At 41.6% G+C, this 23,069-nt stretch overlaps 1 protein-coding gene and 1 pseudogene across 2 annotated transcripts in view; one reads left to right on the top strand and one right to left on the bottom strand.

Moving 5' to 3' along the window:
* The window catches only part of Bicdl1 (BICD family like cargo adaptor 1), a 98,247-nt gene that overhangs the window by 6,040 nt on the left and 69,138 nt on the right, over positions 1 to 23,069 (top strand). For both annotated transcript variants that reach the window (XM_059249036.1, XM_059249035.1), the window contains exon 2: positions 1,422 to 1,637. In XM_059249036.1, the coding sequence (XP_059105019.1) occupies positions 1,422 to 1,637 (216 nt within the window). The remainder of the gene's footprint in view (positions 1 to 1,421; positions 1,638 to 23,069) is intronic.
* On the bottom strand, positions 19,295 to 19,874 carry LOC131898533 (large ribosomal subunit protein uL22-like; annotated as a pseudogene).

The raw sequence follows: 23,069 nt of genomic DNA, 5'->3' as shown, positions 1-23,069 counted from the left end.
GTTGAAAACCTCATTCCAGTCCTAACTGAGTCACAGCCTTAGGAAGTGGGATCCAAGGCAGTACTTTCTGTTTTTGAGACAGGATCTCACACTGTACCCTGGGCTGGCCTCAAGCTCATGGCAGTCCTTCTACGTCAGCTTTTGTAGTGCTGGGATTACAGGCATAAACCACCACGCACAGCTTAAATCAGTGTGTTTTGAATAGTTATGCTAGAACTTTGCTGAGCTCACCACAGGTTGAGTACTGTTACTTTAATTAGACTGAAGTAAAGATTTGGCTATTGGACACACTGCTTTTCAAATATGAGAATATACTTGTCTCAAAATCTCTATTCTCTCACATAAGTGAAAAAGATACGCTTGTTTCCTTGAAGCCAATGGACTCCTTTTTGATGGAGTTGTTACCTCAAACCATCTTTACTTTTCCTGTATACCAACTGTCACACACAACTTATTATTTTTATTACTGTCCTTCACTAGCATGTGTCTGTTTTGTCCATCACCAATGTCTCCAGGAAAGTTTCTGTGCCTTAGTAACCACACAAGAACGAATAGATGAGCCAGAAATAAACATTACTAATAATGCTTATTAATGATGCATGGTTTAAAGTAGGTCTGGCAGGGGGCAGAGATGGTTCAGTGCTTAAGAGCGCTGGCTTCTCTTCCTGGGGACCTGGGTTCAATTCCCAGCACCCGTATGGCAGCTTGTAACTATCTGTAGATCCAGTTCCAGGGGATCCAACGCTCTTCTCACCTCCAGCACCAGATACATGTGCACAGACATGTAATAGGCAACACACACATAAAATAAGGCCTGAAACGGAACTTGCCTTAGTACAATTGAAATGTAGTAGTATATTATATACATAGTGGCAAATATCTATTAAGCCGTGATTTGGAACACTAAATACATCAAGTAACATAAGCACAGGTCAGCTCTCTCATTTTCCAGTACTGACCCTGAACTTGGCTGCTTGTAACCATCTAACGTTAAGCATAAAAAGATGGCTCCAAGAGAGGCCTCCTTTAGAAAATAATGATTGTTTTGGTTGTTGGGCTCACATTTAGTTGTTTAAATATATGGTTTAACCAAAAGATGACTTGTTAAATTTCAAATGAATTCCCTAGTCTAGAACCTCATGCCCAGGGAGAACAAACAAAACGTTGTTTCCAGGAGGAATGACGATTGGTGTGTGTGTGTGTGTGTGTGTGTGTGTCTGAGAGAGAGAGAGAGAGAGAGAGAGAGAGAGAGAGAGAGAGAGAGAGAGAGAGAAATTCCTTCTTGTTCTAGAAGAAAGTATTTTTGTAGCTGTGAATTAGACAACATGCCCTGTGGTAGGGTGTTTTGTTGTGCTCCCTGTCTGGAAAAGGGAAAAGGAAAAGGCTGTGGAGTTTTCAAGCTCCCCTTTTTCTCGTCCTAGCACTTAGAACAAGAGAAGCATGAACTGAGAAGACGCTTTGAGAACCGAGAAGGGGAGTGGGAAGGACGAGTGTCGGAGCTGGAGACGGACGTGAAGCAGCTGCAGGACGAACTGGAGCGGCAGCAGGTCCATCTTCGGGAAGCAGACCGAGAAAAGACCCGAGCCGTCCAGGAGCTGTCAGAACAGAACCAGAGGCTGCTGGACCAGCTCAGCAGGGTGAGTCCCAAGGCTTTCATTGTAAAATATTAAAAGTGGAAACCACTCGCCTGTACTGGTAGGGTATATGTGAAGGAGCCATTCTGATTTCCTTCCCCCCACGGAACTTGTTGGTTTTTCCTTCCACATGAGAGATTCAGGAACTGAACTCTGGCCTTTGAGTATGGAGCCCAGGTGGTGTCAACAAGTAAAATAAAGGAGCCAAGAGCCAGGCCCTTGATTAAACCATCTGAAAGACTTAGTTTCTTAGCTTGAGCATCCTCTCACTTCTAAAATAAAGGTGCTCGTATGTCTGGTGTTTGTTAGCGCTCTAAAGACCTATGATCTTTACCCAGGGAAAGTCCATCGTCACTTGTAAAATTGTTAATTCATTAATTCAATACTTAGAGGTGCTGTCTGTAACTGCACAGCTCAGGAAGATGAACATACATTAGGAAAGGAAGTCTATATTTAAGTTTTGTTTTATCTCCACATCAAGTAAAAGTTCTTACACATTTATAGATAGGCTGTTGTCAGAAGTGTAATTAATTAAGGTCAAGACTAATCATTGCAAAGAAGGTGGGTGAGTTAAATGAGTAGAAATCTGATTTAAATACAGTACTTTCCTTTTCAATAAATGTGGGAGTGGTCTGTAAATGCACTTACTAAGACCCCGGTTTACTATTGCCACTCAACCCTTCCGTATGTTAAAAGAAAAAATGTGGCCTCTTGTCCCATCCCTAGTCACTGCTGTTCTCTTGAGGCCCCTGTGCCACCTGTGTGGTCTGGGAGAAAGGCTAAAGGCAGTTGTGGTGAATTCCCAGATTTTGCACTGAGGTGATAGTTGACAGTATGTGATGGTATTTGCTGATTACATCACAGTTGCTTGCTTTTCTTTGGGATTGTGAGACAGGTGAGTTATCTTCTCACCTTCTAAAGAAGTGTGAGCTAATGCTATTAGTAGAGAGAGAGGAAGAAGAAAACGAGATGATACCTGGTGTCTTGGAAAACAGCAAATCTGTGAAAGATGAGGATATGGTTGTAGGTGGAGCTCAGTAGCCTCCATAATTTCATGTAGAGAATCTATAACTGTTGGATTGGCTGGGAAGCCGGCTCCACACCAGCATTTCTGAATCAGTTCTGAAACCCTTTTTAGTAACTGGGAAGGGAGTCCCTACCCTTGTAACAATTTTATAGGTTTTTGAGTCTTTCATTCATTATTCATGAAAGATTGACCAGAGAAGCCTGGCCAGGTTGCTTTATTTGTTCAAAAATATTTAATATAATTCTGAGCAAGTGTTTTGAATGAAACTTACAGGATGGATGCCACAAAACAAAGCAAGTAAAGGGAAATTAAATTTTCTTGGGCCAAGTTCGTGTGGCAAATGCAGAGTCAACCCTGCTGCCATGTGATCTGCTGGAAGATAGGTGACCAAGATGGAGAAAGTTAGAGAACAGATGCTAACGTGACACAGAACCCACAGTTGACTCTGCTTGTTAACTGGATGAACTTGTTCATGCCTCAGTTTCCTTAACTTTAAAATGAACTTGAAATTTTGTGCTGCAGACACGTGCTGTTGAAATGAAAATGAAGAAATGTGGGTTGTAGTGATAGCTCAGTGGTAGTGTTTGCCAAGCTTGCCCGAGAGACCCTGGGTTTACTGTCCAGTGCAGCGATTCTCAGCCTGTAGGTAGCAACCCCTTGAGGTCACCTAAGATCATCAGAAAACTCAGATATTTATATTACAATTCATAACGGTAGCAAAATTACAGTTACGAAGTAGCAACAAAATAATGTTACGGTTGGGAGTCAACATAACATGAGGAACTGTATTAAAGGGCTGCAGCGTTAGGAAGGTTGAGAACTACTGCTCTAGTAAGAGGAGGGGGAGAAATGCACTGTGTTTATGTTGGCCAGCATCTGGAGGTGCAGATTGTTGTCTGATTTCACTGTAGAAAATCCTCAGGAAGTGCTTCTAGATATTTCCATTAGATCTAGATTCTTGTTATCCTCCCTGGCCTTGAATGTAGGCTCCAGTGGTTTTGTGGCTTCCCTTCCGCCTTTCCCCTTGTAAGCAGGACAAGTCCCTGAGGTTTCCAGCAGCAGCAAGTTTAGATTGCATTTTATTATTGTTTTATTAACTGGGTATTCAGGAGCCAGAGGAGCTAAGTACTTTGAAGGGAATTAAAATTCTCACAGGGCAAGATAGCAGCCAGCGGAAGTGGTAGCGGCCATGCGCTTTTTTTTCCCCAGTGTGTAATGGGGTTTGTTTGTTTGTTTGTTTGTTTGTTTTCCTGAGGCAGGGTTTCTCTATGTAGTCCTAGCTGCCTGAGATTCTCTCTATACGCCAGGCTGGTCTGGAACTCAGAGATCTATCTGCCTGCCTCTGCTTCCCCAGTGCTGGGGCTAAACATGCATACACCACCATGTCTCTTTATAACCATGTAATATATACTGTCAAAAATAGAGCCCGGTACTTCTATAATACATTTGTTCAAGGTATTTTTACATGTATTTGCTTTGAATGGCATGGTCTTCAAGGTTGCACTTAACAATGTAATTCATGCCCCATAAACGTTGCTCTTTTTTTTTTTTTTTTTGGTTTTGCGAGACAGGGTTTCTCTATGTAGCTTTGCGCCTCTCCTGGAACTCACTTGGTAGCCCAGGCTGGCCTCGAACTCATAGAGATCCGCCTGGCTCTGCCTCCCGAGTGCTGGGATTAAAGGCGTGCGCCACCACCGCCCGGCAATAAACGTTGCTCTTTAAAGGTGTACAACAAGTGGTTTTTTTTTCTGCCTTTACAGAGTTATGCATCCATCACTTCTGTCTATTTAGAGAACATTTCACCTTCCCAAAAGAAGTGTTGTAGCCCCATTAGCAATCACCTTCGCTATAATTCAAAACCCCCATGTCTCAGCCCCTGGCAACTTTTAATCTACCCTGATGCCCGTGCTTTTCCTTGTTTTAGACTTTTCATGGCAATGAAATCCTACCATAAGTAGCCTTCTGTGTATGGCTTCTTTTACTTAGTGTTTACCAGGTTCATCCATGACTTCACCCCATGTTATGATTGGGAAATATCCTATTTTATGTAGCAGTTTGTTTATCCATTCACTAGTTGATGGACATTTGCTGTTTCTAGTCTTTGGTTAATGTGAATAAAGCCACCATGAACATTCACAGACAGGTTTTGTGTGTCCACAGATCTTTTTAGCTAAAATAGGATGCTGTGAGTATATATATCCCATGAGCTTCTGGATCCTCATTATGATGAGGAAAGGAATTGGTTGTGTTCTCATTTCACAGCTGGGAAAACTTCAGGAAAGAAAGATACATGACCTGATTAAGTTTCTTTCAATTCAAGACTGATTAGATTTTCTGTACCCTCCATTCCAGACTTCTAAGGCAGCAATAAAGATCACAGGCTTTGAAGCCAGACAGCCCTGGGGCCAAACACCAACTCTCGCATTTACTAGCTGGTTGAATGTAGGAAAGTTATTTTACCTTTAGTGTCCTCCTATATTATTATTAACCAGGTAATGTTATGATGATTAGTAAGTACATGGAAGGTTCAAATTGCAGTATCTAGTGTATGATAAATATTTGGTCAGTGGTGGCCATCATAATTGTCATGTTCTCATTACGTAGATGGGGTTTCTGCATCTGGTCAAACTTGGATGTCTCAATAGTGGAAGAATATGCAGTCTAAAAGTAAAAGTCATATATAATTTTATAAGTTCATTAGAGTTTTTCATTTTAATCCATAACTGAGCTGGTGAAGGTTGTTTTTCTTGAAATGCAAGGGTCTCCCTCTGTAACTCAGCTAGTTTTGATCTTGAGATCTTTCCTTCTCAGCCTCTCAAGAACTGGGATTCTAAGCATGTTCCATCATGATCCTGTTTTTGTTTTTTTTTAATTTTACCATTTAAAATTAAAAGTGAGGTAGGAACTGGTTGTATTTTATTCTGTGATACTCTGTATATACTGGGTATTGCTTCATATGCTGGGCTTATCTTCTCCAGTTTATCTAGGCATTTGGACAAAGTGTTGTTCTAACTTCTCTCCTAGCTCCTGAGAGTCTATTCTTATTCCCCCCTCCCCCCGTTTTTTTCTTAACTCAGGCTGACATGTTTGAGAAAAGCATAAATTCACTTTCTAATTTTGAAAGAAATACCACAGCAGTGATTCTCAACCTGTGGGTCTAGACCCCTTTAGGGGCCAATGATCCTTTTACAGGGGTTACCTGAGACCATCGGGAAACACAGCTATTTACATGACTATTCATAATAGTAGCAAAATTATATATATGAAATAGGAATGAACATTACATATATGAAATAGGAATGAACATAATTTTCTGGTTGGGGTCACCACACCATGAAGAGCTGTATTAAAGGGTCGCAGCAGTAGAAGGTTGAGGACCACTCATTTTAATAGGACCTGGGAGACACTCTCTCATCATAACTATCGACAGCAGAAAGAGTACAGTGGAACTTACCTTTCAGAAGAGCAGAGAGACACAGGCAGTGCAATATCTTAAAATGTTCAAGTGGGGATTGTTGGGAATCCTGATACATAATGTCCAGTTTCTAGAGAGTCTCTCCCAGATGGCAACAGAAGAGGCATGAGTCCTAAGGTGATTGGTCACTGACTTAACTTACCATATCTGGACACTGTTGAGGCACCATGGTATGTATGTTCCTAGAGCTCACTTACCAACTGAAAGCCAGAGCAGTGATTTGAAGGACGTGGAAACAGCCTTGTTCCTAATAACAATAACAGTAATAACAGGCTCCTGGTAAGCCTTTTCAGTCTTCAGAAGCAGTTGGAGTAAGATACTATTTTCAAAATGAATCTCAGTTGTGTTAGAAACTTCAGTCAGAGGTAAAACAAGGCATTTTCACACTTTATATTAGTAAAACACTGCTCACACACTATTTGAAACATGAGGGACAGGCTTGAGCACCTATTGACCAAAGAATAGAGAAACCAATTGATTCCTTCTGGAGATAGAGATGTAAAATTGCTTAGGGGATTCTGAGCTTTTCCTTCCTCAAAATGCACAGCTCTAGAGTTTGGAGAAACTGAGTAGGTCATCATTTTATACATTTGCCTGTAGTTTTATACATGATATATTAATTACATCATTCTCTTTCCTTCTCTCATGTGTACCACCAACCTTAGAACGATATGCTTGGTTCTAGGCCCTCTTTACTTATGGGTCCACCCAGGACTTCAGTTCTATACAGGACTCAATTATATGATGTTAGTGACTCTTTGGATGGAATTATGATAGAGATTTTTGCTTTGTCTATTTAAAAGCTTAACAAAATATTACAAGGATACAGAAAATTGCAGAGAAAAGTACAAATCCAGCATTTAAAAAATAACATTTTGAAGTCAGATGGGGTGGCACATGCCTATAATACCAGGGCCTGGAAGGCTGAGGCCAGCCTTGGACTATATAGCAAAACCTCTTTCACCCTCTACCCGCCCAAATTGTAACGCTTTGTTCTACTTAGTTGAGATTTGCTTATGGGTATGTGTATATATGTTTATTTTGCAGTGCTGGGGTCCAACCTTTTACATACTGTGCTTGTTTTTGTTTTGGTTGTTTTTTTTTTTTTTTCTCCAAGACAGGGTTTCTCTGTGTAGTTTTGTGCCTTTCCTGGATCTCACTCTGTAGACCAGGCTAGCCTCGAACTCACAGAGATCAGCCTGCCTCTACCTTGCAGTGCTGGGATTAAAGGTGTGAGCGACCAACGCCCGGCTCTGTGCTTGTTTTAAGTACAAAGAAAACATTTTTTATTTTTCTATCAAAGAAGTTTTATTTTTTTTTATGGGTTAAGATACCATTTTTACCTTTGTAGCTTTCACTGCTGTCTACATCTTTAGAATCAGCTTTCTCATTCATATTTTTGTACTTATACATACATGGATGTTTATATATATTCATATGTTATGTGTACATACATCATCATTTGTCTACATAGACATCCATTAACAGTGCATAATTTTCTATATTTTAGATATTTGAATAATGTAAAATGATTTGCAACTCCTTGTCTGGGTTCAATACTATGTTTTTGGATTTTACAGAAGTTGATGAATTTAGACTTAGTTCATTTATATTAAATGTTATTTAGTATCCCATTATACAGATAAACTACTATGTATTTTATTGGTGAACATTTAACTTCTAGTTTTTCCACTATTACAAATTTTCTGTGATGAATATTTCTGTACCTTTTCTTCTTATACACATATATTTTAATTTCTCTGTTGATAAACCTGTAACAGAAATTACTGCATCTGAATGTAAACCCTTCTTCAGCTTTATTTAATATTGACAAATTCTTGAAAGCCTTGTTACAGATTTGCATGCTTAATCAGCAATGTGTAGGAGTCAGTGTGTGTGGGTCTCATCTTTCTTTACCTGACTCTTCAATATTATCAGATTTTGAATATTCTTACCAATCCCTTGTATGTAGAAGGAAGTTTTACTGTTTTAATTTATATTTCATGAACTACTTGTGAGGTTGAGCATCTTTTATCTGTGTTTACTTTGAAATATGTGTTTGCTTTCCTCACACACTTTATTGGCAATACGAGAGGTTTTTTGTTTGTTTGTTTTAACTCTTGATGATCTTACACTTTCATGGTATTTATTTAAGGGGTCTCATACTAAAAAGTATGTAGGCTTTTTAAAAAGATTTTGTGTGTCTGTGTGTGGGTGTGTGCATGGGAGTGCCTGCCTGTGGCGGGAGGGTGATGAATCTCTCAGGAGATGGAGTTACAGGTGAGTGTTAGCTGCCCAAGGTGGGTGCTGCCTGTTGGGCTCCTGTCCTCTGGGACAGCAGACTCTGCCTTCAACCCTTGAGCCTTCTATCCAGCCCCAGTATCTAAGATAACAAATAGGTTTGTCTTTTCCTAAATGGTTTTTCTTTTGTTTTCATTAATCCTCTAGAACATACAGCTTCGCTTCCCATATTGTAATTAGAAAAACATAATTTTTTTAATGTTTGAATATTTAATCTACCTGGAATTAATTTTTTTGTATGATATGAGATAGGAACCTAATTTTATATATATATAATTACACACACACACACACACACACACACACACACACACTTGTGTGTGTGTGTGTGTTGGGGGTGTGTGTGATAATTTGTGATGTAACAAATAAAGCTTGCCTGAAGATCAGAGTGCAGAGCTAAGCCACTACTTAGCCACAGAGGCCAGGCAGTGGTGGCACACACCTTTAATCCCAGCACTGGGAGGCACATGACTTTAATCCCAACACTAGGAAGGTGGAGACAGGAAGGAATATGGCTGGGCAGAGAGAAGAATAGAAGGTGGGAGGAGACAGGAGCATTGCATTCAGTCTGAGGATTTGTGGAGACAGGATCTTGCCTCTTTCAGGCTGAGGAGTGGGCAAGGTAAGAGGTGGTGGCTGTGGCTTGTTCTTTTGCCTCTGATCAGTCAGCTTTTACCCAGATATCTGGCTCCAGGTTTTAATTAGTAAGACCAATCAGAATTTGCACTATGTTTTGGTTTTTCAAAATTGTATTTTTCTGTGTAATAGCTCTCGCTGTCCTGGAACTCGCTCTGTAGACCAGGCTGACCTTGAGCTCACAGAGATCTGCCTGCTTCTGCCTCCAAAGGCATGCACCACCTTTGCCCGGTTCCTAATATATTTTTTACATGGGTTATATCAACACTGTTTGCTGCCTGATTTATAGTTGTATATGGGTTTTCTGATTAAAAAAACAACAGTATTTACTTTTGATTGAAAGGCTAAGATAATTTAAATTTTTTCATTTTCTTTTCATTTTGCCAATTAAAAACTAAAAACATAAAATGGGCGAGGGTTTTTTTTTTTGTTTTTTTGTTTTGTTTTTTGTTTTTGTTTTTATTAAGACAGGATCTTTCTGTGTAGATCAGGCTTGTCCTGAACTCACAGAGATCCATTTGCTTCTGCCTCTAGAGGAGTGTTGACATTAAAGGTGTGTGCCACCACACCCAACTTCTTAAAATTTTAGAAGTTTATAGAAAATGTGTTTGTTTGCTAAGGCTGTCATAGCAACATACCATAGACTCACTGGTTTCCAGGTCTGGAAGCTGGAAGTCCACAGTCAGGGTGTGGCCTGGGTCAGTTCTGTCGAACCAGTGGGTCTGTTTCGGTCCTGTCTCTTGGCTGGTAGATGCTGCTTCCCTGTGCCTCTGTGCATTTGTCTTCCCTCTGTCTCTGTTTTCTTTTTGTTGTTGTTTTGTTTAGAGACAAGGTCTCACTGTTTAACTCCAGCTGTCATGTGGAACTTACCATGTGGACCAGGCTGGCCTTGAACTCGCAGAGATCTCTTCCAGCTTCTGCCTCCCAAGTGCTGGGTTTAAAGGCATTTATCACTATGTCCAGCTTATCTCTGTGTTGCACAAGTCCTAAATTGGTCTTATAATGAAAACCTGGAGCCAGATATTAGGGTAAATGCTGAAAGATCAGAGAGACAAAGGAGCAAGCCACTAAAGAAACTTCTCACCACTCCTGAGTCCTCAGGCCAAATGGAAGGTGAGATCCTATCACCATGAATCCTCTGACTGAAAGCCTCTGAGTCCTTAGCTGAAAGGGCTTTAGTTTCTGTCTCCTCACACCTTATATGCCTTTCTCCACCCAGCCATTTCACTTCCTTCCTAGTGCTGGGATTAATGGCGCATGTGCTTCCCAAATACTGGTAGCAAAGGCATGAGATCTCAAGTGCTAAGATTAAAGGCGTGTGACTCTCAAGTTCTGGGATTAAAGGTGTGTGCCACCATTGTCTGGCTCTGTTTATCTCCTAGACTGAGTCAATCTCATGTAGTCCAGGATGACTTTGAACTCACAGAGATCCAGATGGATCTCTGCCTCCTGAGTGCTAGGATTAAAGGTGTGTGCCACTGCTGCCTGACCTCTATGTTTAATCTGGCTCTGTCCTCTGATCCTCAGCAAGCTTTATTTGATACACAGTATATCACCACATCTCTGTTTTGAGATCTACTTTCCTTATATAAGACTACCAGTTAGCCGGGCGGTGGTGGCGCATGCCTTTAATCCCAGCACTCGGGAGGCAGAGGCAGGCGGATCTCTGTGAGTTCGAGGCCAGCCTGGTCTACAGAGCAAGATCCAGGAAAGACGCAAAGCTACACAGAGAAACCCTGTCTCGAAAAAACCAAAAAAAAAAAAAAAAAAAGACTACCAGTACTACCAGTTATATTGACTTAGGACCCTTCCTAAGGATCTCATTTTAATTGATTTGTATTTATAATGGGAGCTGGAGAGGTGGCTCAGGGTTAAGAGCACTTGCTGCTTGTGCACAGGACCCAGGTTTGATCTTGGCACTCAGATGGCACCTCACAACCACTTGCAACTCTGGTTGCAAGGGCTCTGATGCTCTCCTGTGGCCTCCACCAGTACTGGACATGTAAAGGGTGCACAGTCATACAGTCATGTGAAGACTTTTTCTCCAAATAAGTTCACATTCTGAGGAAATGCCATTTGGACTTTAAAAGAGGACACAATCCAACCCATAATAAAAACACTTTAGTGTACTTTGGTTTTGTTTTTGCACAAAACACATAACACACCTTTTGGATCCTGGTTGGCGCTGTCTGAGGGAGATATTCATGGTAATGCCACTTTCCTAGAAGGTTCTATACTCTTCATAACACATTTGTACACTAAATACTCATACCTCTAAGGAACATAGTGGCCAGTGGAGAGAGACCTAGAATGCTTAATTTTATTCCTTGGGAAAGTTCCAAGCCCATCAATCTCATTTTTCTCCCCTGAGGACTTACAGGTATTTCTTGAGCAAGGCTCTGGGAATACAGTGGAAAATGTTTAATATTTAATGAAGTTAAACTGTTTAATGAACTCATTAGGAAGAGTTACAAATAACTAAACTGTGGTGATATATTGTGTGCCCTAATAAATTTGCCTGAAGATTAGAGAACAGAACAAGCCACTAGATTAAACATAGAAGCCAGGCAATGATGGCACACACTTTTAATCCTAGCACTTAGGAGGCAGAGATTCGTCTGTATCTCTGTGAGTTCAAAGCCACCCTGGCTACATAAGATTGATTCAGTCTGACAGAGAAACAGAGCCAGATGGTGGCACACACCTTTAATCCCAATACTTGGGAATCACACGCCTTTACTCCCAGCACTAAGAAAGTTGAGACAGGAAATAATATGGGTGGGTGGAGAAAGGAATATAAGGCATGAGGAGACGGGAACTAAAGGCTCTTTTTTAGCTGAGGCCTTTCAGGTGAGGACTCAGAGACTCTCAGTCTGAGGATTTGTGGAAACAGGATCGGCTGAGGGGTTGTCGAGGTGAGGTTGGCTGTGGCTTGCGCTGCTTCTCTGATCTTTGAGCTTTTACCCCAGTACCTGGCTCAGAATTTTTTTTTTTTTTTTATTGTAAGACCATTTAGAAATTGGAGCAACACTAAACCCATCTGTAGTCTGGCAGGTGGGAAGGATGATTTGTGGTACTGACCAGGGAGGTGCAGCTGCTTTAGGATGAGTGGGCAGTGAAAACTGTTGGTGATAACACCTGAGACCACATAGGAAGAGTGAGGCAGCAGCTATGGAAGAGCTGCAGGAATAGTGTTCTGGGATGGATAGTTAGGTTGTAAACAGAGCTGCTCTGTTTCCTTTGCCTTTGTAAACAAGTCTCTATCAGGAAGGGAAGTCAATAAAAGGTTGTTGGTTGCTTTTAAATATTTTAAAATAGTCGGGTGGTGGTGGCACCCTCCTTTAATCCCAGCACTTGGGAGGCAGAGGCAGATGGATCTCTGAATTTGAGGCCAGCCTGCTCTTCAGAGTGAGTTCCAGGACAGCCAGGGCTACACAGAGAAACCCTGTCTTGAAAAACAAAAAACAAAACAAAATTAAAATAATTATAAATAACATATTTAGAATTACACCTTTCTGAAGACTGACTAATGCCAGTGCATAGACTGTAATATGAACCATTTCATATTCACGCTTAGTATATATTGTTTGAAAACCAGTGGCCAAAGAACCATGGAGCGAATTCTTGGGCAGGTAAGCTATAAAAGATAATGGTAACATGGTTGCTTGAAAAGGTAGTGCAGTCTTCGTAGGTACTCCAGAAATTGTCGCAAAACTGAACCTGCCCGTGATCTGAGATGAGTGATGAACCTCTGTGCGGATGTGCAGCCTGCAGGTCCTCTGTTGAGCAGCACTGTGCCTCCCTGGTCTACAGTCAGTTTACTGGGTGAGGGGCTTGTAGTGTTCTCATCTTCCTGATGGATATGGGAAATGGGCATTCTAGCTTTTCACCAAAACCGTTCTTGTCCTGTGGAAGACTTGGCCTCTGTTTTGATTTGGATAGTGTACTGTCTTCCTCCTCTCTGGAGCATACCCTCTGGACAAAAGAACATCCCACTGTGTGCTGTCTTCACCACACAGACCACAGTGGTCTGTGGTTTGGAGAAGGAGGCAGCAGAAGTGTTGGGAAAGGCTGACTCGTGATGATGGCTTCTGAGCACAGCCTTCCTGAGGTTGTGTACTTCCTTCCTCTGCAGCCCCGGTGGCTCTTCCTAGAGTAAAACTCTGGAGAATTCACCTTCAAATAACGTTTTCTCTTCTCATTCGTGTTATAATCTTTTTGCTCATTTTCATAGGACACACCTATTGCTTTGTTTTGTTTGTTTTCTTTCTTCTGTGTTTTAGGGTTTCTATTGATGTAAAAAGGCACCTCAACCAAAGCAACTCTTAGAAAGGAAAACATTTAATTGGGGTGGCTTACAGTTTCAGAGGTTTAGTCCATTATCGTCATGGCAGGACATGGCGGCACACAGGCAGACAGGGTGCTGGAGAAGCAGCTGGGAGTTCTACATCCAGATCCACAGGCAACAGAAAGTGAACTGAGTCACACACTGGGCATAGCTTGAGCATAAGAGACCTCAGAACCCACCCCTACAGTGACACACTTCCTCCAACAAGGCCACACTTACTTCAACAAAGCCACACCTCCTAATAGTGTGTGGGAGGCCTGCTCCTACTTTTTCCCCAGGGTACTCCTGAGGAGAGAGGGATAAGAAACATAAGATAGAAATATAGTGGGGAGAAGAGACAGACAGAAACAGGATAGCTTCGGGAGGGCCTGTATCAAAATCCACCAGCCCCTTCTGTCTCTTCTAAAGGGCTTTTTAGAGGAATGCCAGGGGGTGGAGCAAAAGACCTCCCCCTAGCACAGCCAAGTGCACACACTTCCAGTCACCTGGTAACCATGCACATGGTCAAGCCATCCTCTAATGCAGCCCTGCGAGGTAAAGCAAGCTCAGATCTTACTAGAAACCTCTGTGGGCCTCCACAATAGTGCCATTCCCTATGGGGGCCATTTTCCTTCAAACCACCACACACTGTAGCCGTACAAGTACCTGCCCAGTTTCTCACACCCAGGACCGGTCATCATGCACCTGGTTACTCTGACTATGAGTGTATCTAACTGTGCCAAAGCTCAAAGCTATATTTGGGACAGTGTACAAAAGGTGCTTTCCAAAGACTCCATGAAGTCAAAAAGGGCTATCACCATTGAATCTCTGAGATAGATGGTTCAAAGCCTTCAGCAGGAAGTTAGGCATTGGTCCAAAACTAGGAGAAACCAAAGCCTTCATTTTAGACTAGAGGAACTCTGACAGAAAGATGTGCCAGAGGAATTGTCTAAAGATGGCAATGGAGAGATTAAAATGAAGACCCATTGTAGACTGTTCAGGTAAAGCCAGACAGTCTGAAATCTGTCTGTGCAGTTTCAGCACCCGGAAGGTGTTCTTTCCATGAACTTTGGTGTATCTAACTAGAATGGGGTGGCTTCTTAAGCTAAGCTTTATTGAATATCCTTTTATAGATAGTTGGAACTTCTAGTTTTACCTCTGCCTCTAGTTTCTCAAGTTTTATAACACTTATTTTAATATATTTTCAGGGATTAAACCAAGGGTAAATTTTTGTTTAAAGAAAAAGAGGACCGAGGAAGTAGCTCAGTGGTAAAGCACTTGTCTTCACCCGAGGATCTGCGCTCAGTTCACAGCGCCACCACCCCTCAAAAAAGAAAAAACAATTAGATAGACCATAATTGTTTTTTTGGTGGCAGAAATATCTGGTGTTTACTGTAAAAAAAAAAAAAAATAGAGAACATTTAGTGTCTGAAACAGTGAAAAATTCCCATGATCCTAAGGAAAAATGATGATTTGATGTTAACATTTAATTTTTTTCCATGAACAGCATATGCACAATTCTTTGTTTTTTCTATTTTTAGCTTTTTGACTTCTTTTGTGTTTTTAATGGTTGTATATAGTAGTCCATATAATATATATGTTCTTGGTGTAACCATTTGCTACTGAGTAACATGTATTACAGTGTTAAAATGAGTTTCTTTGCACTTTCTGAAGCTTGTTTAGACAGAGTCTCACTGTATAGCTTAGTTTGTCCTCAAACTTATGATCCTCCTGTCTCAGTCTTCTGACTACTGGGATCATATACATGTTCTACCATGCCTTGCTTATTTTTTTGCTCTTTATCTCTTCTTTTGGTGTATGTGTGCATATATATATATATATATATATATATGTATATGAATATGTATATGTGCATGTATGTATAGTTCATGCACACTTGTGTACAGATGTGAGAACCACTTGTGTGGAGACAAGATGATGTTGTCAGGTGTCTTCCCATGTTACTTTGCACTATATTTTTTGAAACAAGGTCTTTGACTGAACTAGAACTCCCTGATTTCAGCTAGACTGTCTAGCCAGTGATCCCCAATACTCCTGTTTCTTCCTCCTCATGCTAGTATTTTAGGTGTGTGGCACCACTCTCAGGTTTTTGTGGGGGTACTGGGTCAGGTCCTCACTCTTAGTGCTAGGTGCTTCACTGACTGAGCATCTCCTCAGCCCTACTTTTTTGCACCCTAGAAGTGGGATGCCTTGGTCAAAGGGCATCGATAGTGAAGTTTTTAATAGCTGTTACACTGCCCTCCAAGAATGTAGGACTAAACTCCAAGACCCAAACAAAACCTACCATTCTGCCTGTATAAGTTATATAACTATTCAACACAAAAAAAGTAGTTATCACAAAATTCTACAAAATAGCTACCTGGAGAACATGTGTGTTTAGGTAGAAGTGGGACAGAGTTCTGGAAGTCTAGGAGTATTCTACTTTATGACCTTGGTAGTACTTACCTGAGTGTTGATGTTATAATTGTTAGACAGTAAATGCATGTTTTATGAAGTTGTGTGTTAGATTTCACAGTGAAAAAATCAGTCATCTGCTGAACAAATACAGTGAATCCCTTCCGTTTGTGAAGGTGCTCTTTTAGGTAACATAGGTACTGAACAGATACAGTGAATCCCTTCCGTTTGTGAAGGTGCTCTCTTAGGTAACATAGGTACTGAACAGATACAGTGAGTCCCTTCCGTTTGTGAAGGTGCTCTCTTAGGTGACATAGGTACTGAACAGATACAGTGAGTCCCTTCTGTTTGTGAAGGCGCTGTCTTAGGGACATAGGTACTGCAGAGGACAAAGTAAACCCGCAATTCTCAAGTGATGCAGGACGGTGCACACTGTAATGTAAGCAGCTGGGACAGAGACCAGCCTGGGCTAGGGAGCAAGACCCCGTGTGAGACAACAAAAGAGTATGAGGTAAGAATGTAAATGACACAGATCAGGTGCCCTGAACAAAAGCCAAGCAGGAAGAGAAAGTGGTAGCTGTGGGCTTGTCAGGAAGAACCTTTGGAAATGTGGTTTAGGGCAGGAAAAACAAAGGTGGTAAGAAGAGCTCCATGCAGAGAACAGTGTGTAAAACCCCAAGAGTGAATGGAAAGGCAGCTGGTGCGGCTGAAGTGAAGAGGGCAGGAGATGAAAACAGAGGGTTGTTAGTGGCTGGAAAGTGTAGAGCACTGCCAGCCATGCTCTAGGTTAGGATTTTATTTTGGGTTCTGGGAAGGCAGTGACGTGACTTGGTCAGGGGAACATGGGATCTATTGATGCTTTTGTCAAAGATTTGTTCTAACTGTTGTGGGAGGATCCTAGGGCCAAGGGTAGAAGCATGGAGGTCCTTGGAGAAGCAAGCTACTTTGCAAGTGGGAGGAAGCTTGTCATAGAGGTGAGAAGGATTAAATGGTATAGTTTGCTGATGACATTATAATAGGTATGGGATTTGGGGGGTGGTTAAAGATCAGAACTTTGACTTCTTTGGTTTTTCCTCAAAGTATGAAGGAGCAGGGGCATCATTAACTTGAGGATAGGCTTTCGGACTTTATGTACTGCCCTTTAACAACATCCATGTTAGTTTCATGTAAGTTGAATAATAAATTTACTTGATATAAAATATTGAGCCAATTTCCATAGCACCTGAACTCTCAGGAACTGAGACTCCTTTAATACTTTACATTAGTGTGGTAGGTAGTTTTTGTTATCTTGACAAGCTAGAGTTACCTTGAAAGAGGAAACTTCAATTAAGACACTGCCCCCATAAGACTGGCCTTCAGGCAAGTCTGTGAGGCATTTTCTTGATATTGGGGGGGGGGGGGGCTGGAGAGATGGCTCAGAGGTTAAGAGCACTGACTGCTCTTCCAGAGGTCCTGAGTTCAATTCCCAGCACCCAAATGGTGGCTCACAACCATCTGTAATGAGATCTGGTGCCCTCTTCTGTATACATAATAAATAAATAAATCTTAAAAAAAAAAAAAAAAGATTGATATGGGAAGGCCCAGCCCACTGTGGGTGGTGCTGTCCCTCGGCAGGTGCTCCTGAGTTGTATAAAACAAACCAACAAAGCCATGGGCAGCAAGCCAGGAAGCAGTGTTTCTCCCTGTCTCGGCTTCAGTTCCTGACTTGAGTTCCTGCCCTGATTTCCCTTCTTGGTGGACTACAACTGTAAGCTGAAATAAACCCTTTCCTCCCCCAGTTGCTTTTGGTGGTAGTGTTTCATCACAGCAGTAGAAAGCAAACTAAGACAGGTAGAGTACGCCCACAAATTTCTCAGAGTACTTGAACTGTATTCAGAGTGATCACTGCTTTGCCTGCTCTTCCTTTATTGCCCTAACACCTCCCCATCTCACCCTGCCCATATGAAGCATAACTACTCTTGTGGGTTTCTGCCTGTGAGGTGTGAGTGTCGAGGAGGAAGTTGATGCAATCCGATGGTTTGTCTGTTTCCTGCCTGACTCCTTGGTCAGCCTCTGCCGTCTCACTCCACAGAACAAACGGAGTTGGCACACCTGCCAAAGCTAATCTTTCCTGAAAAGACCTATTTTTCCTCTGAAGAATAAACAAGTTGATTTGAGGTTAGCAGCTTTGCATCTGGTACATTCCCTGAAACAGCTCTTCACCAGGTCCCTTTTTCGGGCTTATGGTCTTTAATATAGTGGCTATGTGTTGTTGTTTGTTTTTTGGCTCTTTTGGGGGGCCCGCCAACCAGCTCCCAAATAAATCATACACGGAGGTTTATTCTAACTTATGAATGCCCGGCCTTAGCTTGGTTTGTTCTTGCCAGCTTTACTTAAATCTAACTTTACCTCTGGGCTTTTCTCATTCCCTTACTTCTGTAAACCTTACTCTGCTCCAAGGCTTGCTGTGTAGCTGGGTGGCTGGCCCCTGGAGTCCTCCTCCTTCTCTGGCTGCTACTTTTTTTCCCCCTCAATCTCCCAGATTTCTCGTTCTGTATATTCTCTCTGCCTGCCAGCCCTGCCTATCCTTTCTTGCTATTGGCCATTCAGTTCTTTATTAGACCATCAGGTGTTTTAGACAGGCACAGTATCACAGCTTCACAGAGTTAAACAAATGTAACATAAACAAAAGTAACACACCTGAAAATAATATTCTACTACAGCTATATAGGAGTCTTTCTGTGTTGGATGATGCATCACTGGCCTTGTTCTTGAAAATTTTACAATGAACAACAGCTGCTCATCAAAAGTATTGTCGATGGCTGAATGACTTCAGTTCTTGAGGTGGGGCTGTATTATTTGTTTCTTCTTAAAAGTCTGCTGCAGCCAGGCATAGTGACGCACGCCTTTAGTACCAGCACTCAGAAGACAGCTGGGTCTCTGTCAAGGTCAGCTTGGTCTATCTAGGGGGTTCCAGGCCAGCCAGGGCTACATAATGAGACCCTGGGTTTTTGTGTGTGGGAAAAAGACATGCAGCTTTCACCCAGCTTTCGGTTACCCCGCCCTTGTAAGAAGTTAGAAAGACAAACCTACTGGGGCTGGTGCAGCAAGGAGAGAGAGTGTTTGCCTGCATGCCTGGAGCCCTGGGTTCTATCCTCATGCAACACCTACATTAAGTAATAAAATAATCAACCTGCCCAAATAAGTCATTTAAAGTTTTCTTTTTTTTTTTTTTGCTTCCCCCCCAAAGGCAGATTTACTGAATAACCAACATCCTGTAGTCCTCTACACACCAGTTCCCCAGTAAATGCTAATTCAATAAAACTAGACATGGTCATTTTTCCATGGCTTAGTTGTTTTCCAACTGTCTGTTTCACTGCTCAAGCACTTCACTAAACCTTTCCGGCATGATAACCACACCCCTCCCGTCACGTTGATTGACAGGCAGTCTGAGACAGTGCTTAGACAGATGACCAGGAGACCTTTACTTTTAGCTGCATTTATTTTATGCTGAATTTATTCTCGTGCCATAAGTTTTGGTTCTTCAGTTTCTTCTGGGATGTCTTTTTCTTCTGTGCAACCTCCTCTTCTGGCTTTAGAACATTTGTTCCTTTTCAGTGAGGATCATCTCGATGTGGCAGGGGGAGCTCATGTTCGGGTTAATGCAGCCATGAGCTCTGTAAGTTCATCGGCGCATCTTAGGTGCTTTGTTCGCCTGGACGTGTTCAATGACCAGAGAATCTGCATCTAGACCCTTCAGTTTAGCATTACTCTGCATTTTTAAGCGTGTGCAGCAAAAATTCAGTACTCTTTTTTGGCCACCGACCCTGTGTCCAGCCTCACTGTTTGGCCTGGGCACACCTACCGACTCCACCTACCGACTCCACCATTATACTGCCAGAAAGGCACACATTGCTTCTTTAAAGTCACATCTTTCAGATATTTGGTGGCTTTTCGGATATGCATACCTTTGATGGTCTGGGCAGTTTCATGGGTGTTCTTAAAATGAACCTGAAGATTTGAACCTCTTGATTTGCATGATTTTGTAGGGTTTTCTGGGTCAAGAGAGTCGCAAACCATCTTCACAGGTCACCTCAGGCCACCTACAGGAAGAGCCAGTAATTGAAATTTCTAAAGGGACAGTCCCATCCACAATTGCCTCTATTCTCATTACCACCTGTGATGGAAGGAGTGTACATCATTTTCTGTATATCTGAGGGTCACAAGTTTTTGACTCTTACTCAAGGCTTCACATTGTTTACTGGTTAACATCTAGTTTGAAAATTGGCTTTTGTGTGTATCGTCAGGGATGGGTAGTCTACCTTCACTGACTTCATTGACATTTTAGGTGATACTTGTTGATAGATACTGTTTCATATTGCCTTAGCTTCAGAGACACTGGGTCAGTAAAGCCAAATTTCAGGTTTGGTTTTAACAATTTCTGTCTGTCATATCAAATATGTTCTAGAATAATTAGAAACTGTTGAGAGGGTCACTTCATCTAAGCGAGAACAGGTTTGCGTAGAGCGGCACTTGTCTTTGATGTCAGCGCCAGCATTTCTAGACAGGTGCTATTGCTAATTAGTAAGTTAAGCATGGGGTGGTAATTGCGTATTCTTTTAGCATATGGGTGTTTCTGTTGGTAAGTGTTGTCTTGACTGTGGGGGCCTGTTCTTAATTATTTACATTGGGAAAGTCATGCCTGATCTTGATTCCAAGTTGGTTTTGTTGGATATAGGTGTATACAGCTAACTTTGTTTTTTAAGGAAAAGAGAGCCTTGGTTTTAGCATATTGTGCCTAAAATTTGGAGGTTGTGTGACTCAAGAGTCAGATGATTTTTGTATGGGTAGAGCACGGTGTTGCTGGATGTTACCCAATAAACTAGCGTTTTCCGGTTTTGAGATTGAAAGCTGGCTTTCCTCAGCTCCTGTAGAAATGTAGTGTACTACGTCGGAGAGGTGAGAACAGTTAAATGACGGCCAGGCTGCTGTGAAGTGGAGCCCGTCAGTTGGGTTGTAGACAGTGGAAAGGTTCACCGGCAGATAACAGGTGACATTATCAGCAAACTGTACCATTTTGTTATCTGTGCCACCAGGACCCTGAGTCCAGTCATAAAATATTTGCCACACTGAAAATAATATGCTTTGGATGAATTAAATACTGTCATTAGAAAAACGGGTAGTTTTCTGGCATACTGATCCCATCTTTGCCATCTCTCTTCATTGGAGTCTGGGACAACAATCCAGAGCTATGTTACACAGTTTAGAGCTAAGAGAATGGCTAACGTATCTGGACCGGTGACTTTTCATATAAAAATTTCTAAATATTTTGAAAAACATGACAAAAACAGACATCATGTCCTCTGAGATTGCTGCCACACATCCGTTTACACGTGAGACCATGCAGAGCTCAGCCGTGCGGCCAGCTGCCCTTGCCTGTGCAGAGATGTTGGCCTGTGGCCTGTCTCACCATCCTTGTTAAGGAGAGAAGATTCTGTAGGGGGCTGTGGAAACCCCGGTTGCATCTGTAACTACTTCATTTTTAAAATTGTATTAAGCATTCAGAATCGAAATTAAGTGTACTAGTATCACTACCAAGACTGCCGCTATTCTTACTCTTTGGTTTCAAATTATTGTGAAAAGATCTTACTATTTTTATTGTAGTTATGAATTTAAATGTGTTTCAACTTTGAATTATTTTGTATTAGTGTAAGATTGCTTTACCTGTTCTGTTTGTTGAAGCATCTTATCAGATTTCCTATATTTTTCCACATAATTTAGAAAAACATTGCTTAAAATTGGTGGTTCTCAGGAGCCACTGATTTCCAGGAATGTTCAGGAATGGTTATGAGGAATACCTGAAGAGGGCCTGACACTGTTACTCCCATTCAATTTCACCCTGAGCATTTTTATGTCTTAAATACTAAAGTTCTGTGTAATAGCTTGTGTGGAAGAAAAAAGTAGTTTTCAGCTGACTATTATAGAAAAAACATGATTTGTGGGTCAGTAGTAACCTGTCACTAGTTAAGGAAACTGAGCCTTGGAGAGGTTAAATGACTCGTAGAAGTCAGTGGTTCCAGCCCTTTGCTCTTCAGTGGGACTCCTATTGACTCCACAATTAGAACAGGCCACCTCTTTGGAAATAAATAAGACTGAATAAGAAAAAAAAAAAAAGACAGGGGTTATATTCATTAATTGTAGAAGAGTTACTCCAGTTATGCCTTTTTCAGTTAATGCCAGTGTTGCTGCAACATATAAATCCCAAGTCTTAGGAGCTAATCCGGCATTCCTGGTGGGCATGCAGTATGCAATTCAGGTAACAATGCAGTGATCTAGCCACCTGCTCCCGTCTTGTGACCCTGTTTTCCATAGGTTGTTCTCAGATCCATAGCAGTGGGGAGTCTGGACTATTTCTCTGGACTATACATGGAAATTAGGCACCTGCTTCCAGTGCTTGGTTGTTCAGAGCTCAGGAACAGGGACACCTGTACTTCCTGCAGGAGCTGGGATGTACAGGCCAGCTTTGGGCCAGGAGAGGAGGTGGAGAGGCAGACCGCCCTCAGTGTCAGCAGAGGAGGAGGGTCCTGGACTTGGCTTCTTCTGGGCTCCAGTGGCTGATGGCTGCGACTTTTCTAGTTCTAGCTCCTGGGGTTCTGAGGCACCAATGGTTGTAACAGGATTAGGGGATTTGTTACTTTGTTGTGTTTTTTTAATACACCATTTTATCCTAAAGAGGGAGACTTGGTGTTTTTATACTCAGACAATATTTCTAATAATGATAGGTAGATAAGTTCTTTTGAAATTGGTCCATACCCCCCAAAGGATATTTTCCAGATTGCCTTATAAGGTAAATACATTCATAGGTATGTTAAGTAGGGTGACTGTTAGAACAGATAAAACATTGATTTCAGTGGCTTCTCATAATGAAAATTTATTTCTCGTTTGATAAAGTGTTCTGTTTAACTAAGAAGAAAATAACACTTTATATATATATATATTTAAAATTCCTCTTAAATATATATAATTTAAAAGGAAAGTATTAGATTGGGAAACAGAAGAACTGGGTTGCTAGCCTGTGTGCTCCTTTCTTTCTGATTCTGAGTGAATCCTTACTCTGTGTCTCAGTTTCTGTGTTAGTAAAATGAAATTGAGCTGGATGACTCCTTTGCTTCTGAACCTCTTGTCTACATGTGTGATCTCGATGAGAAAGAAACTTCTTGGAGAACTCTCACAGGATGTGGTACATTGTGAATCTGGGGGCTCTGTAGTGTTTCC

The sequence above is a fragment of the Peromyscus eremicus genome, chromosome 23 (assembly GCF_949786415.1).
Source record: "Peromyscus eremicus chromosome 23, PerEre_H2_v1, whole genome shotgun sequence".
Classification (NCBI taxonomy): Eukaryota; Metazoa; Chordata; class Mammalia; order Rodentia; family Cricetidae; genus Peromyscus; species Peromyscus eremicus.
This window is presented reverse-complemented; position numbering and strand designations above follow the sequence as displayed.